The sequence below is a fragment of the Mastigoproctus giganteus genome, chromosome 9 (genome assembly GCF_048544385.1).
Source record: "Mastigoproctus giganteus isolate SK-2022 chromosome 9, ASM4854438v1, whole genome shotgun sequence".
Classification (NCBI taxonomy): Eukaryota; Metazoa; Arthropoda; class Arachnida; order Uropygi; family Thelyphonidae; genus Mastigoproctus; species Mastigoproctus giganteus.
In genome coordinates this window covers 196,519,199-196,537,648 of record NC_143583.1, presented here as the reverse complement: position 1 = coordinate 196,537,648, position 18,450 = coordinate 196,519,199, and the positions used below count along the sequence as shown (strand labels likewise).

The following is an 18,450-nucleotide window of genomic DNA, read 5'->3' as shown; positions in this document are numbered from 1 at the left end:
CTTGATATCAATGGTTCGACTCTTGATGATAATGGTCAGGTAGTTGATAAACTGAATGATAGATCCCATTCACACCAGGTAACATGAGTCACTTGGGGTGGATGGGATCTATCCAGTTATATTAAAGGAGGAGGCAAAGGAAGTACATAAACCCTTAGCCATAATTGTGAGAGCTTCATTGGACTCGTGGGAAGTCCCCATGGACTGGAGATGTGAAAATGTATCTCCAATTCAAAAGGGGATCAAAGATCAGTAATTACAGACCTGTTAGTTTAACTTCTGTTTTGGGGACATTAATGGAGGCACTGGTTAAAGAAGCACTGCTGGATCACCTAAAGAAGACTGCTGTTATAGTTCAGACACAGCATGGGTTTGTTAAGAAGAAGTCTTGTCTGACCAATTTAGTGACCACATTGGGTACTACAACGTGGTCACTAAGGAACTAGATGCAAAAAATAATTCTGATATCATATACTTGGATTTCAGGAAAGCTTTTGATACTGTTGCACATGGAAGACTACTGTATAAATTGGAGCAATATGGCATTAAGGGCAAGTTGCTATAATGGATAAAAGGATGGATGAGAGAGAGAGAGAGAGAGATAATCAATGGACACTACTCTTCGTGGAGTCCCCAGGGTTTTGTGTTGGGCCCATTGTTTTCTGTATTTATCAATGATATTGATGACGGTATAACCAGGCTTAATGTCCAAGTCTGTAGATGATATGAAGGTTTGTAGGGTTATTAATGACAGTAATATCAGTATGCTACTTCAGCAGGATCTGGAAAAGTTGAGCAAATGGGCTGAGAGGAGGCAGCCCCTGTCACTAGCGAACTACCATTATTACTTATGACAGTGTGACCAACTATAATAACACTTTTCCCTTTTCATTTCTTGAAAGTATGAGTAATTATTATTTTTGATGAAGGAAAAGTCTGGACCTGCTTTCATTGAGCAATCAGGTGAAAAAATCATAAATATGAAATGTAACTTAATTCTCATTTATCTATGGACTGCAATGAAAAGACATTTGAATGAATCAAACCATTGATATTAACTGTTTTTGAAATGCTATGCAGGCAATTTCCAGTTTCGACTGCAATGCACAGGAATGTCTGAAAATTTAAATATTAGTTCCATGGGAACTTAACCTGAAAATGCATATTGCATTGATATATATATAGCACTGTGTGCTATTTGGTCTGTCTGGTTCTCAACCAGTTAAAGTGGTACAGGTATCAAATTTTGCGATTTTTTCACTATTTAATATTAAAAACTATAAGAGGAAACCTTTATGTAGGACTGGAATTCTCTGAACCCTCACAGTTGAAGGATTATGTGATTATATGGTTATAGGAATAAATGTCCCATGTTTAATTAAAAACTACATTAAAATTATATCAATAGATATGTATTAAAAGATTGTCATGTATTCAATTCTCATCCCCAACATAAAGCATCAAGAAAAGCCAGGGGAAACTGACAGCCTTCAACACCTCCAAAAACCCAACCATGCCACACGCTAACAATTGTCAAATTGATCCTTAAGAAAGATAAGATAAATACACATCGAATTAAAATATCTAAAAACATAAAATTGTCTAAACTTCTTATAAGGTACCAAACTTATTCGGATAGATTCCATGTTCACAAGAAGTAAAGTGTTTTTCGCAAATGATGTCCACCCTTTTGTATACATAAACCTATCGAATCTCTGATACGAGATTAATTATACTAAACAATGTGTGAATTACCATTCACACATGTGCATAAAAGTCCACGAGTCCGAAATAGTGTAAGGCCTAAGAACATTAATGGAATTTGCATTTAAAAGGAACACATGGCTATCATTGATAGAATGGAAAGAAAGTTCCGAGGCACATGTCCTTCTAGCCTTAACCGATGCCACATGTTGTTGTATCCTCGTCGAAAGATAATTTTGTGTCGAGCCAATATATGAGAAATTGCATTCCCCACAAATAATATTATAAACAACGTTGTGTGCATCCATGGCTGAAACGGAACTGACTGCTCTATGCTTCAAAATATCATGGAGTTTACTAGTCAGTTGGGCGATAATCTTAAATTCAGTGTTCTTAAAAATATTAATGAATTGTTTGTACCAGCTGTATATATGGAACTTTAATAAAATATTTCTGCTCATACCTGTTATTCATTATGCCAGTCTCAAGTTTCTGTTTTGCTTGTCATCTTATCTTCATAATAGTACCAAATGTGTAACCCTATTTAGAAATCTTTTCACAAGTTCCATAATTTCATCTAGTAATAACTCCTGAGTAGAGCTATATTTGTAATTCATTGTAAAACTGATTAAAAATAATGCTCTGTTTATATGTGAATGGACGATAGCTAGAACAGTGTAAGAATTTGCCAGTGTTTGTCTGTTTCCTATAAATTTGAAAATGTCTATTCTCATCAACTCTAATTAAAGTAAAATTTAGGAAATTTATAGCTTTTTTTCTGTGGATTTTCTATTTCTAAAGTAAAATTAAGTCTGGTATGTATCTTATTTAATAAATTCAAAACATTATTTACTATATCATCATCCTTTGTAATTATTAAGATATCATCCAAGTATCTACCATAAAATGTTAGATTTGGGAGAAATGGTGTTAAATGTAACTGTTCAATTTTATTAAGATAAATTTCGTCAACTAGTCCGCTCAGGCTAAGATCCATCGGTAATTCAAATATGTGTTTATAAATTTTAGATTGGAAATGAATTTGGCTTGAACAAGAAATTTAATTAGGTAAACTATTTTTTTGGAAAAATTGACTTATTTAAAATTAATGAATCATCATTAATTAAATCCCACATTGTGTCTAATGCATACTCAACATGCACATTCGTGTACAAAGAAACTACATCTAGAAAATAATTTATCATCTTTATTTAATTTTTTATCTTTTAACTGATTAAACATGTCCGAATTCTTTAAACTGAATATTAGTGTCAAACGTAAAGGTTTGACACTAACTGTTTAATTAAGTCATTGAACATTGTTTTTTCTACTAATTGGTAAGTGGAACTATCTGATACTATATTTATTAGTTTGTCTATGTAATTAATTTTATTTAAAATGACTACCATATCTCTTTTGTCTACTTTCTGTATGATAATATTGTTATTCTGTCTTAATTTCCATAGCCCACTCCCCTGAGCAGGAGCAGCAGTGCATAGCACACGCTTCTCGATTAGACCGGGGTTCGAGCCCATGACCATCAAATACGAAGCATGCGGAAAGGTCAGGGAATGATCACTGCATATCCCCGGAGCAATATGGCCTTAGTTGCTAATGCTCCTAAAAACCAAATAACAACTCACTCCCCTCTTCTTTAGATAACCTAGGTATATAAGGGTCCCTAGGTTGATTATAACCCCATTAATCTGCTATATTAGTCCCTCCCTAATTTTTGCATTTCTTAACCCATATTCAAATTCAATAACTGTTTGTTTTATGGGGAGTAGTCTAGGAGGTAAATTGTAATTAAGACTCCTACTTAAAATATTTATTTGCCGGTGCAGACAAATCATATGAAAATCAATTAACAACACTGTGGTCAGTAATATTATCCTGTGTGAGTGTGTTTCTTTAATTTTAGTCATATTATCTTGCATCACTATATCTAAAATAATCTGTTGTGTATTCCTGGTGTGACCTACCATCCCTACAACTTGCCTCATTCCATTACCTGTTCGCGATGCCTGTAGAGTGTTTATTTTTCATAAGGAGTAAACAGTGTATTTTATTAGTGTGTCTAGTATTTATTTCATTTGATAGTGCTTGTTTCCTAATTTTGATGACTGGTTTTAAATACCCCAATCATTTTCATGTAGGTACCTCTTTACCTTATTGCGTAAACCTTGTAATTGGCAAAAAATACCTTTTCCTTTTGCAAACCCTAAAATCTAAGGTCATACTAACAATTTTTTGTGAGACCGTAAACGATAATTTCTTTATACCTGAAATCCTCTGTCTTAGTGACACTCTTGCAAATTTTGCAATTTAGTTTTCACTTATGCAATATTTTAAAAATCTACTGTGAAATTTCTGTGTCTCATAACTATTTACTATTTAATATTAGAAGTAACCATTAGATTACTAAGAGGACAGTGTCTTCCAACATTTGAATTTTTAAAAATGTTCAAATCACCATCGTGTCCATAAGCACCAATGTCTATTGAAGTGAAACAGTAGTTTGTGTGATTTTTGCATCACAATAGCAAATTTTGCGATTTTTTCACTGTTTAATATTAGAAGTAACCATTAGTCAAAATATGGAATTAAACCCAAGATCTGGAGTTTTGCCTACTTAAATAATCTTATTAATAATAACAAGAAAATGGGATATTTTTTTTGGCAGCACTAGAGAAAACGTTTAAATTTTTGAACAGTTCGATCAAAACTTACTTACTCACTTATGCTACTTAGAAGGTTGATGTTGATCAAAATCTTGCATTTTATTCTTGCATAATATTCTGCTTTTATTCTTGCATAATATTATCTCGAAATCCTATCGCAATTGTAAAACCGTTTAAATTTTTGCACGGCTTGATTGAAATCTATTTACTCACTACACTACTTAGAAGGTTGATGTTGAACAAAATCTTCAGAAGCATATTTTATTAACGTCTGCATTTTATTCTTGCATAATATTACTACCTGCTGCTTACTCTACCAAATCAATGTTAGAGTAAATCACTAGAGTAAAATCATTACCAATCAATTTTACTCTAGTGCCACCATAGATGTTTTCACATCAAAAATTTCGTTACATAAGTTGCATCATTGCTTTTACATCAATTGCGTCATTTCCTTTACAAAAAAATTTCTTTACCAATCGATTTTACTCTAGTGCCGCCACAGATGTTGTCACATAAAAAAAAATGAAAATCATTACATTGGAAGAGACAATAAAAGTAATAAAATTTAGTGAGAGTGAACTGTTGAAGTGTGAAATAACAATGCAATCGAACCATAATTGCACAATTAGCAAAAAATCTTAGAGGAAAGACCACAATTGGTGCATGAATTAAAATTGCAGCCCTATTCAATTAATTGTAGACTTGTGGTTGAAAATGTAGACTTGTGGTTGAGACAGAAAAAAACTGATTTTCTTTTTTTGATTTAAGACTAAGAAAAACACCACATGCCTCTAAACCAGGCCACCATAAAGGCAAAGGCTTTGGGTCTTTTTGAGATAACAATAGACTAGCAGTGATTTTTCATGTTATCAGCAGTGATTCTTCATGCATTAAGAATCTGAAGGTAAAACACCCACTGGTTGGCAGCGATCAGTGTACTAATGTGGAATTTAATTAAAGAAATGACTAATGTTAAGGGTAAAGGAAAAAGTTTTTTTACTTTCGTAAGGGTGACTACAATTGTCTCAGACAGTTTTTAAAGTGTGCAGTGGGACCAACAGATGATGTTATCAACAGCAAATTTTAATGGGAAGTAATCAAATAAGCAACTAGGCATTTCATACCAATGAAGAAATATCATTCAATGTTTAGACCTAAATGGATGTCAGATGAACTACTGGGACCCATGGCAGAGAAGAAAAGTGCATGGGATGCATACAAATTATCAGGTGTTACAGAAGCCTATGGTAGATATAAATTAGTGTGTAATCAAGTCACAAAGAAGGTTAGGCAAGCTAAGGCAGGTTACCAGAAATCTCAGGCAAAGAATACAAAAAAAAAAAAACAGCACAGACCTCTATGCTTATATTAACAGTACAAGGAAGGGAATCACATCAGGCAACTTACCATCTAAGGGTTAACAGTTAATGATCCTGCCCAAATTGTAAACAAATTGAATAGGTATTTTGCATCTACATTCACATGAGGAATTCTTTAGGGAAGGGAAGGCCAAAATATTTAATCAAACTCTAACGAGGAGCTAAATGACTGATAACTGAAAGGAAAGTGGAGGAGAAATTGTTGAAGATAGACATAAAAAGAACCTGTGGTGGATGGAATCAATTCAATTATATTAAGGGAGGCAGCAAAGGAGGTAAGCAAATCCATAACCATAATTATGAGAGCATCCCTGAATCCAAGGGAGGTTCCTACAGACTGAAGATGTGCAAATCTAACATCAATTCATAAAGGGGGATCAAAAGGCAACATGAATAATTACAGACTTGTTAGCTTAATGTCTATTCCAGAGAAAATAATGGAACCACTGGTTACAGAATTAATGCAAGACCATCTCAACAGGCATACAATTATACCGCAATCACAGAAGGGATTTGTAAAGTAGTGGTGTTATCTAACCAATCTAATAGGTTACTATGATGGAGTGACCAAGGAAATGAGTATAAAAAATAATATTGACATGTACTTGGATTTCAGGAAGGCAGTGTCGAGTCAGTTTGGGGTGACATAAGCATTGGGAGATCAAAATTGAGAGTAGGAGTGTGCTATAGCCCTAATGACTCTGATGAGTATAATAAGAAACTGTACAGGGAAATAGAGGGGGCCAGTAAATCAGAGAGTCTTATAATGGGGAATTTTATTTCTCAGATATCGACTGGAATTTGTAGATTGGTCACTCACACACTAGCAAGGTTTTTGTGGATTTATTGGATGATTGTTTTCTGCATCAGCAAGTTCTAGTAATACTAGAGGGAGTAATACTCTTGATCTGATTATCAGTAGTGATTCTTTGAGCATTAAGAATCTGCAGAAAAAGGAACCACTAGGTGGCAGTGATCGCAGTGTGCTGAAGTGGGATCTACTCAAAGAGGTAACTACCATCAGGGGTAAAGGGAAGGGTTATTGCTTACGTAAAGGCGACTACGATGGTCTGAGACAGTATTTAAATTCTATACAGTGGGACCAACTGATGATGTTACCAACAGCAAATTCAAAATGAGAAGCATTCAAAGAACTTATCTTGGAAGTTACTAGGCTTTACATACCAACTAAGAAATATTGTTCAAGGTTTAGGCCTAAATGGATGTCAGATGAACTAATGAGACATATGGCAGAGAAGAAAAATGCTTGGGATACATATAAATTAACACGTGACACAGAAGCCCATGATAGATATAAGTTGATCTGTAACCAAGTTGCAAAGGAGGTTAGGCAGGCGAAGGTAGATTACAAGAAATCTTTGGCAAGGGATGCAAAGAAAAACAGCAAAGAGTTCTTTACTTATGTAAACTCTAGAAGGATGGGGATGAATCAGATTGGTCCACTTGATATAGATGGTTCAAATGTTGATGATCCTGCTCAGGTAGGCCTAAATGGAAGTCAGATGAACTAATGAGACATATGGCAGAGAAGAAAAATGCTTGGGATACATATAAATTAACACGTGACACAGAGGCCTATGACAGATATAAGTTGATCCGTAACCAAGTTGCAAAGGAGGTTAGGCAGGCGAAGGCAGATTACGAGAAATCTTTGGCAAGGGATGCAAAGAAAAACAGCAAAGAGTTCTTTACTTATGTAAACTCTAGAAGGAAGGGGATGAATCAGATTGGTCCACTTCATATTGATGGTTCAAATGTTGATGATCCTGCTCAGGTAGCTAACAAACTAAATGAATATTTTGCATCGACATTCACACATGAGGAGTTATTCAGCGAGGGGAATGCCAGAGGTTTATTCAACTTAGGCAGTAAGCTAGATAATCTTGTAATAACTGAGAGTAAAGTGGAGGAGAAATTGTTGAAGATAAACACAAGAAAGGCACCAGGGGTGGATGGGATCTATTCAGTTATATTAAAGGAGGCAGCAAAGGAAGTGAGCAAACCCTTAGCCATAATTATGAGAGCTTCCTTTGACTCAGGGGAGGTACCCATAGACTGGAGATGTGCAAATGTGACCCCAATTCACAAAGGAGAATCAAAGGCTGACACAAGTAATTATAGACCTGTGAGTTTAACTTCTGTTCCAGGAAAATTAATGGAGGCACTGGTTAAAGAAGCACTGCAGGATCATCTAGACAAGACTTCAGTTATAGCACAGACCCAGCATGGTTTTGTTAAGGGGAAGTCTTGCCTGACCAACTTGATTGGATACTATGATGCAGTCACAAAAGAACTGGATGCAGGGAATAACTTTGATATTATATACTTGGATCTTAGAAAGGCTTTTGATACTGTTGCACATGGAAGACTGCTGCACAAATTGGAGCAATGTGGCACTGGAGGCAAACTGTTGCTAGGGATAAAGGGGTGGTTGAGGGGGAGAAGACAGAGAGTGGTAATCAATGGACACTGCTCATCATGGACTAATGTTATTAGTGGAGTCCCTCAGGGTTCAGTGTTGGGTCCATTATTGTTTTCTGTACTTATAAATAATATTGATGATGATATATCAAGCTTAATGTCCAAGTTTGCAGACGATACAAAGGTTGGCAGGGTTGTTAAGGACACTACAGACGCTATGCTGCAGCAACAGGATCTGGAAAGGTTGAGCAGATGGGCTGAGAGGTGGCAAATGAAGTTTAACATTGACAAATGTAAAGTACTACATATGGGAAACAGCAACCCTAGAGCAACGTATCAACTCTGTGGTACTACACTGACAGTGGTAGAGAATGAAAGGGACCTGTGGGTGGTTGCGCAGGCAGATATGAAGTTCTCTGAGTAGTGTAGATGGGCTGCAAGAGTAGCTCATGGTGTATTGTCAATGATATACAGGAATTTTTCTAGCAGGGATAAGGAGGGATTATTCCCTTGTATAAGGCAATGGTCAGGCCACACCTTGAGTACTGTATACAGGTCTGGAGGCCTCATTTCAAGAAGGATGTAGAGCTGCTGGAACGAGTACAGAGAAGGGCAACAAGATTAGTGAATGGGACAAAGGGTTGCTCTTACGAAGAAAGGCTTAAGTTTTGCAAATTACAGTGTCTGGAGACTAGGTACCAGCGAGGTGATCTGATAGAGGTGTATAAAGCCTTGAATGGTTTGAGCATGCTCAATGCTGCTAGGATTCTATCAACTTCCTCGACGAGGGTTGGAACAGACTTCCATCCCTTGTTGTGGAAGTTGATAGCCTAAATAAATTTAAGGCTCGGCTGGACAAGTATTTCGAACGAACAGAGGGGTGAAGTGGAAGTTTTTTTTTTTTTTTCTGGCTGATGCTGCATAAGCTTGCTTTCTTGCATCATATGCCTCTATTAATGCTAATGCTAATGTTATGGCGTTTGATACTGTTTCATATAAAACACTGCTGTATAAACTGAAGCAATGTAACAATAAGGACAAATAACTGCTATGGATAAAGGCATGTTTTTTTTTTTTTTTATTAATAAAAACCCCAAAAAAAGAGCGGTATTAAAATCGATTTTACTCAGTAACAGGCATGGGGGTGAAGGTTGAGAAAATTAAAGAAGATATTTCTTTACATTAGACTCAACTTCTATAGATTGTAATTTCCAGGAAATGCGTGTTAAGAAAGGTTGTTCCAGAGAATAGAAATTGAATGAATAAATGAGGAAGAAGAAAAGTTGTTTCTGTGAGTCTGAAGTTGGACAGCGAAAGCATTTTGACTGGAAGCGGCACATGTTTAGACTGCTTTGGGGAGAGACACAGCAGGAATTATAGAAGCCAATTCAGAACAGTGCTCATGGAAGTATCTACAGAAAAGGCATATTGCAGAAACAGAATTGTCTATGAAGCAGAAATTGGAGAAACTCTGCTAGAGATTGGTCATAAATTAACCTAAGTGCCCTTTTTTGAATGGAAATCTAGAAGCCTGAGAGAGAGAGAGAGAGAGAGAGAGAGAGAGAGAGAGAGAGAGAGAGAGAGGGGGGGGGGGGTTACTGCCCCAGATGTGGAAACAATATTCCATGGTAGGGTGGATTTGCAATTTTTACACTGTGAAGAGCTGTTTGGAAGAAAAGAAATGCCGAGAGCCAAAGTGAAACCTACATTTTCAGATGCAAAGAAAGCAATATTTGTAATGTGCTATGCCAAGAGAGATTACGTCAGGGTAATCCCCAATAGGGATACACTGGTGTGCAAAACTTAAGGACCAACACTATTTCTAAAGGTTACAACCACAAAATCAAATGAAACAGCCTGTGGCAATTTGCATAACTGTGGCCGTTCAGTAGAAAGCTGGTGCACATGCAAAAATTGGAATCACGATGAGAGGGCTCACACAAACAGATAAAAGCAGCAGTTCAGAAGTTATGTGCAAATTATCAAATGGTGAGTACGATTGTTACAGACATTTGATTGGTTTCATACAGTGCTACAGACAACAAAATGGCCAGTAGACAACATCTGGATGCTTTACCCAGGGTCGAATAATTAGGAGCTCAAGGAAGGTCAAAGTGCGAGGAGTGTGGCTGCAGAGTTCGGTATCGACCACGGCATCATCTCTCATGCGTGGTTGGCCTTCAGAACGACAGGTACAGCTGTTTGAAGGGCCAGTGGTGGTCGTCTACAAAAAACAACACCCGATGATGACCACTATATACTCCTACAGGGCAACAGGAACTGACATCAGACAGCGGGATCCACTGCAAACCAGATGCACAGGAGCACAGGACGTAGGATATCGTGGTTTACTGTGGCCAGGTGACCTCCACAAAGGTGGACTGTTTGCCTGATGGCCAGTATGCTATGTCCTTTTAACACCTGCCCATCGGAGACACCGTTAACAGTGGTGCATCGAACACAAGGACTGGACAGCAGTGCAATGTGGTAAGGTGCTCTTTACTGATGAGAGTAGATTCAGTCTCAGCAGCGATTCTGGAAGTCAGCTAATCTGATAAGAGGTTTGCACACAGAATCACCCCGCAAACATCACTGAAACGGATCGATATGGTGGTCGAGGTATTCTCGTCTGGGGAGACGTTATTTTGGATGGATGTACACAACTCTGAAAGGTGGTACTGTAACCAGTGCACGCTAATGTATTGAGGTAATCCTTCCCCATGTGCGTCTGTTCCGAGGTGCCATTGGCCCCGAGTTCATGTTTATGGATGATAACGCCACACCTGATCACATTGAAGCTGTACATTGCCCATTTCACCAATCTAAATCCCATCAAACACATATGGGATACTCTGGGGAGACACCTAGCGGCATGTCCACACTCACCAGAAAATGTTCACCAGCTGAAGGTGGTGCTGACAGAAGAATGGACAACGTTACTGCAAGAACTTATCAACAACATTGTTCTAAGTATGGACAGGTGGTGCAAAGCCTGCATCAACATTAGGCATGGCCATATCCCCTACTGAAGACCACCTCTTACCTTTGTTTCATCTTTGGCAGTGATGCATCTGTATCATGGCAGCCGATGCTATGTTGCCATTTTTGAATAAAGTCCTCTGTACCACTTTGTTTCCATTGTTGCGTTGGTGAAAAGTGTTGTCTTCATCATTTCTGTAGCTCACGAGGTTCCTTTGATATGCTTTTCCCATATCCAGGCCACTCCTATGAGAAGCTACAGGTGAAAATCTGACTGGTCCTTAAGTTTTGCACACCAGTGTATATGACCTTGCCTAGAAATCAAAGATAAGCATAGGAGCAGAAGAATCTGTTTTGTGAGATATAAGACAGGCTGGATTTTAGAACAAAAAACACCTTTGGAATAAGAAAGTGAAAAAAGGCACAGAACAGGTGTAAGTTCAGGAGTGCAGATTTTGAGAAAAGAGGAGAAATAGCATCAGGACCCGGAGCTTTCTTAGCATCATAATTCGTCACAATCCTTCTGACATTCCTTTTACGGATCACCACAGGAGGCATTAAATGGAGCGTACTGGAGATGGTGGAAGCTGGTTTACCAGGATCATTAATACACAAGTTGGAAGGAAAATAGGATGATAGTAGGTCAGCATTACCCTTGGCTGAAGTGGCAATAGAACCATCTGCTTTTGATAGAGGTGGTAACAGAGATGGGAAAGTTGTTGTCAATAGCTTTGACAAGAGACCAGAATGCTCAGCTACCATTTGGACAAGTATTAAGTGTTCTACTCTTAACCTGTTCAAAATCTAGTTTGGACTGATTATTAACTACTTTACAATTGTTGTGAGCTTGGAGTAGGCAGGAAATGAACCTGGAGATTTGGATACAAGCCAATTGTGATATCCAACATTGTTATTTTGAACAGCTTTAGCACATTTATTGGAAAATCAAGTTTCAGATAAAGGACAAGATTTTAAGGTGGAGTATGGAATAAAGGATTCCATTCCAACAAAAATAATTTCAGTGACACAATCTGAACCAACACTGATATCAGAAGTTTGGAAACAGTAATCCAACAAAGGAAAAGAAGAAAATAAATCTGGCAGATCGTCCCATTTTGCATTCTTGTAATGCAAATCTACACAAGGTTGAGGATGGCCATGAGAGAAAGGCTCCTTTGGGAAAGAGACCATCGCCAAGTTGTGATCTGAGGTGCCCAGAGATCACTCACCTTGGCTGTGTACTTAGAAGGGTTGTTTGTCGAAAAAATATCAAGTGTGTTGGCTGTGTGGTTAGGATTGTGTACTATTCTGGGAGGTAAATGAACAACCTGTGCAATGTTATTAGTAATTGCAAAAGCCTCAGCATCTAAAAAGCTGGGTCCGTGTGACTAGAAAACAGAAGCCAGCTGGAATTATGAACTTTAAAATCACCAAGGAAAATTACCTCACTCTTAGGGAAGTTGGACTGGAGAAAGTCAAGTTTCAAAGAGAGGAAGTCCAAGAGTTCCAAGTGATTAGTAGAGTTGGGAGAATGATCGAGACAACATATGAATTTGACAGAATGTGGTAGAGAGAGATCTGAAGCCAGAGAAAATCAAAAAGAGGAGATTCCACATTACTAAGTCTCTGACAGGGAATATCAGAATGGACATATGCACAAGTACCACCTTTAAAGCAAAAGGAATCATACAGTGAATAATTCACACAACTGAGATGAGCAGTGGTTAAAATCAACCGATAACTGAGATTCTGTCAGAAAAAATACATGGGGTTTAGCAGACTAAACCCCATATATTTTTTCCATGTAAGTGGAAATGGACATCACTGAGATTATAACTGAGGCAACATACATTTGTGAAATGAACGAGGAAGTGTTTGGGAGGTTTAGATCTTTTTGCAAATAAGTTTGCGCTATTAGTTTGACAATTCATGGTGTATTCAGTCATAAGAAATGATGCGGGGGGGGGAAGAACATGCTGTATGAAGTAATGAAATTTTTGGATATGATGTACATACAACAAGAATACAGCCAGCTGCTTGGCATGATGTGGCCTCAACGATTCACCCCACCTAGCATACACACTATTTGGACTCTCTCCAGTCACTATCTGGCAGAGCAGAGGCAGTGAGATTATACACTAGTTGATCCAGAAGCCTGCTAGAGAGTTACCGATGTATTAACTAGCAGCCAGTCTGTGAACACTGTTTTAGAGCTGTAACCTCAAAACGTAAGGAAGATTGTAACTTGCCATGATGTTCATCGTAACCTCAAAAGACAATCAAATAGACTGCATGATGGAAGAGATGGGGGAGGGTTTATCAGAGCTTTGCTCTGGAGACTAAATATGGGTTCCACCACTTCAAGCAAAGTGGTGGTATTGCACTGGTTGATGAGAGCCATCTATCAACTAGTATTGCCTAATAACAGAGTGGAGGCATTCCTCCACGTGGTGTTGGTGCTACACCTTGACACCTGCTTAGATTGGTTCACACCTGGGTGGGTGGGTGACCACAGTGTGCTAGGTAATATATTTTAAAACTTGCACATGGCAGTTATAACCAGGGTTACTAACAGTACCACTATTGTGAAGGTGCGAGCAGAGTGAAAATTTGCCAAAATTGGGTCCACCTGACTTGAGTGTCACCCAAATATCAATTCCATCAGCATTTTAGACTCTCAGGTAGCAAGCACAGCTTGGCATATCTGAGAGAATGTCTCTGACACCTTCAAGGACTTTAATTTAATTACTGATTTGCTTTTTTTTTGGCTTTACTGAAAGAACTATTTTATTGGTAAGAGTTATCCATATCCATAAAAGGTAATTTATACAAATTACCTATACTTTTTAGACCAGGATTAAATCATATATCAGATTTCATTTTTCTAGAGCCTTGACAAGGCACCAGTAAACATGCAGTAAATAATATACTGCTGAAATATAAATGGAGTATCATGATGTAAAGAGTGTAGGTAAGTTGTATCAATCTTACATAACTTTGTATTTCATTATCAATAATAACTAAGTTTTTTTGACATCTAGGTCTTAGTTTCATTTCATATCTCCAACATGAGGGTTGTAAATACAGTCGATTCTGGTTATTTGGGATCTGGTTACTAGTGCATTTTGGCCCAATTATCCGAAGATTCATGTAAATAGTTAAACATACAATGAACCCCCCGCTTTACAATTGGTTCACTATACAATCAAATCACCTTACGATGAACTCACCATAGTAAAGTACCATTCACTATACAATGTGTAGTAAGCACCGGTCATTGTGATCACGTTTGTGAATTGAATTTTAATTCAATTAGTGAAAATAGGAGGAATATTATCCACAGGCTATAAAAGTAAAGATATATTAAGCACAAATTTACTTTATTACCTTACCAATTAAAAAATTAAATGATACGTGAAAATCGGATGAATATACATGATAATTGGAATAATTAATACGTACTGTAATATGTACATACTAACTAGTTGAATTTTCTGTTCACTGACATTTGTGGGTGGGGGTTAAATTTTAAAGCAGTAAAAATATAAGCAATCAATAACAAAGAATACGGCACACACACAAATTGCAAGTAACACGATATGCGCAAGTGAGAACAGAGTAACAAGTTATGAAGCTTTAAAAATAGGAATGAAGAGAAGACTCTGAAAATTAATTTTTTTATATGATTGAAGATTTCATGGAAGTGAAAACACATTTTACCATAATAATCCACAGAATTCCAGCTGTTGGTATTATTGCAAATTCAACAAGATCAAGTTTACTAATTGTTTATGATAGATGGCACTAACAGAAAAGCCCAATAAACAGGTGACTGCTAATTGTTTTTATTGTTTTATGGTTGTGACCTCCAGAAATCTGACAGAACCATGTGGTACAATTGGAGACAATCGTAGGGTAATCTCCAGTGCTGCGGTCTCCTGCCCCAACTAAATGGCATGTTGTCCCAATTAAGCGAAGTAAATCCTGGCTATTTTCTCGACTGGGTTCTGTTTTTTAAGATTTGCCCCAAATAAATGGCTGCCCCGATTAACTGGTGGCCCAAATAACAGGAATCCACTGTATTACAAAAAGACTTATGACTTTTCGGTAGTCCAGAAGCCTATACACAGCTTAATTTGTTAGAACCTAGAAATAACTAATCATTGAACTGGAGGATGCAGATGACAGATGATGAATTTTGGCTTGGGATTCAAAAGTGAAATGAGTGAAAAGTTCTCCTCTAAATGTTATTAATTGAATTAAACGAAAGAGTAGAGATTATAGAGCATAAAAAAAAAAGCATCGTTTACAGCACTTTTGTGTATTACGTTTGAGTTTTGCTCTAAAACTAGTTTTAAAGTTTCACAGATTTAATTTTTACATATGGGTACAAATAAGCATGCTGAAAATGAGGATAACTATTCTTTGCAGCAAGTTTCATTTACCTTATGCCCATGAAATACAACAATGGACCATTCACCAAATAGAGGAAAAGGTGGTAATCTGAAAGGAAAACTGAATAATTTTCTTCCATCATGTCTGTCATGGATGACCTTGTTTTCAATGATAACATCTTGAGGATTCTGAAATTAAATATATGGTAGGAATTATTACATCAATACTAATGTATTAATACATTTTATAACAAATAACTTATTATCATGTTCATCAGGTTTAAAAACTATACAGCAATAATTATAATATTGCACTATACTTAGAATAAATATGAAAAAATGGAAAACTCAATATAAAGTATTATAAAATGGGTTATCACCACATTTTGCAAATTAGAAAATTATGAAATCTCTTCATGCATTAAGAATCAGTAGATAAAGAAACCACTAGGTGGCAGTGATCACAGTGTGCTGATGTGGGATTTACTCAAAGATGTAACTACCATCAGGGGTAAAGGGAAGGATTTTTGCTTTCGTAAGGGTGACTACGATGGTCTGAGATAGTTTTTAAAGTGTATACAGTAGGACCAACTGATGATGTCAGCAACGGCAAATTCTGAATGGGAAGCATTCAAGGAAGAAATCCTGATAGCTACTAGGCTTTTTGTCCCAACTAAGAAATACTGTTCAAGGTTTAAGCCTAAATGGATGTCAGATTAACTAATGAGACTCATACCAGAGAAGAAAAGTGCATGGGATGCAAATAAAGACTCACATCTAATGATTATGGGCTTGACACACCCAGGGTCCTGAGCTAGATATCATCAATTTCTGTTTCTTGATGATACCTTTCTACTTCTACTTCTCTCTCTCTCTCTCTCTCTCTCTCTCTCTCTCAGGGTAACTCAGGATTTTTTTTTGGCTGGCACAGCATAAGCCTCAGCGTTCCTTACACCATATTGCTAATAACAACAATAATAAATCATCAGATGATATAGAGGCCTATGGTAGATATCAGCTGGTGTGTAATCAAGTCACAAAAGAAGTTAGGCAGGTGAAGGCAGATTACAAGAAAGGATGCAAAGAAAACAGCAAAGAGTTCTTTACTTAGGCAAACTCTAGAAGGAAGAGAACAGATTGGTCCTTTTTATATCGATGGTGGTTTGACTGTTGAGGATCCTGCTCAGGTAGCTGACCAACAATGATTATTTTGCATCTACATTCACATTTTTGTTTTCTGTATTTATCAATGATATTGGTGAAGGTATATCAGGCTTAACATCCAAGTTTGCAGACGACATGAAGGTTGGCAGGGTTGTTAATGACACTAATAACAGTATGCTACTGCAACAGGATCTAGAAAAATTGAGCAGATAGGCTGAGAGGTGACAGTTGAAGGTTAAAATTGGCAAATGTAAAGTACTGCATATGGGTAGCAGTAATCCCAGAGTAATATATCAACTGTCCATCACAGTTGCACCATGTGGTGCAACTGTGATGGCCAGTTGCACCTCACTACAATGCTGCAATTTCTAGATAATGTCAGTCCTCAAACTTTTTAGTCACACATGTACATCAGTTAATTAAGAACCAATTAGAAATAATTTGTACAGTTTAATTTTTAAGTCAATTTCATGCATATCCTAATTTATTAATGTTAATCTTTCATCACCTGCACTCTCAATTTAACAAGATACTCCTTTTTGTTTCAAATTTAAAAAATTAACTTCCAGTTTTTTTTACTGAATTGAAAACTATAATATATTAATTATGATTTGCTAAATTCAATTAAAAATAGCAAACAAATATAAATCAGAGAAAAATAACAACAATAAAGAAAGTGCTTATCATAATGTTAAGGATTTAAGGTCATTCATCTTCCAGACATGTAGATGCTTGTACAGTGTCTGGCAGACTCAATGTGAACTTCTGTATTTTTGTCAGCTGCTCACATTTTGTTACCAAAATCAAAAGAAAGAGTAAACACCTGTTGCTAATGTCTCACAGATGCCATATGAAGATTACCTAAAAGAAAGGTAGACTTTTGCTTATCTGGCATCTGTTAAATGCTAAACCAAATATTAATGTCTCATAATTCATAGTATATATATCTAAATGTAAACAGAAAATACTCCAGATAGAGAATATTAGCAAATAAAGATACATAAGTAACTGAATACTTAATTAATTAATACGTAATTTTTAATAAGTAAATTAATTTTAAGTAAATTAATTTTAAGTAAATTAATTTTAATAAAAAAATTAAATAAAATTTAACAAGAAAATTAATTTTAATAAGTAAATTAATACTTGGTGTGTGTAAATATACCTTTCGTAACTTGCCGCCATTGTTATACGATATAACGTATGTAAATCCCGAACTAGATAGCGTTTTAAGGTAAAACTAGATAGCGAAACATGTAGCACGGTATTAGAAATCTGTTGGCTTAGTATAGTATAGTATTATCAGTTAATCATTAAATTTTATTAATCTTAATGTTATCTTTTAATGTTACATTAATTTTAATGTACCCCTCAATTCTCCTCAGGGGGTAGTTGTCCTCTGAATCACAGCCTTTTAAAATGTACCGCTTGTTTGATGTTTGTGGAATTCAGAAACGGAACATGATATTGCCAATGGGAATGTCTTTGTGTGCGCACGATGTAAGGAGTGTGAGGAAATCAGACAACTCAGCGTTCTTATGGGCCTATATGAGAGCTTGAAGGAGGGGGGATGCCCTTGAAGGATCTAAATTGAGGGGCCCATCAAGTTATCAGCTGCCAACATCAACGGCAAAGATTGCACTTGAACATCACGCAACACAGCGGCAATTCCAAGTCAGAATGCGCTGGTCCCACAGGAATTAG

At 36.7% G+C, this 18,450-nt stretch overlaps 1 protein-coding gene across 1 annotated transcript in view; it reads right to left on the bottom strand.

Moving 5' to 3' along the window:
- LOC150081006 (venom factor-like) overlaps nt 1-18,450 on the bottom strand; it is a 785,003-nt gene that overhangs the window by 715,956 nt on the left and 50,597 nt on the right. Inside the window, exon 5 of the mRNA XM_090382066.1 lies at nt 15,634-15,771. Within this exon, the coding sequence (XP_090238192.1) occupies nt 15,634-15,771 (138 nt within the window). The remainder of the gene's footprint in view (nt 1-15,633; nt 15,772-18,450) is intronic.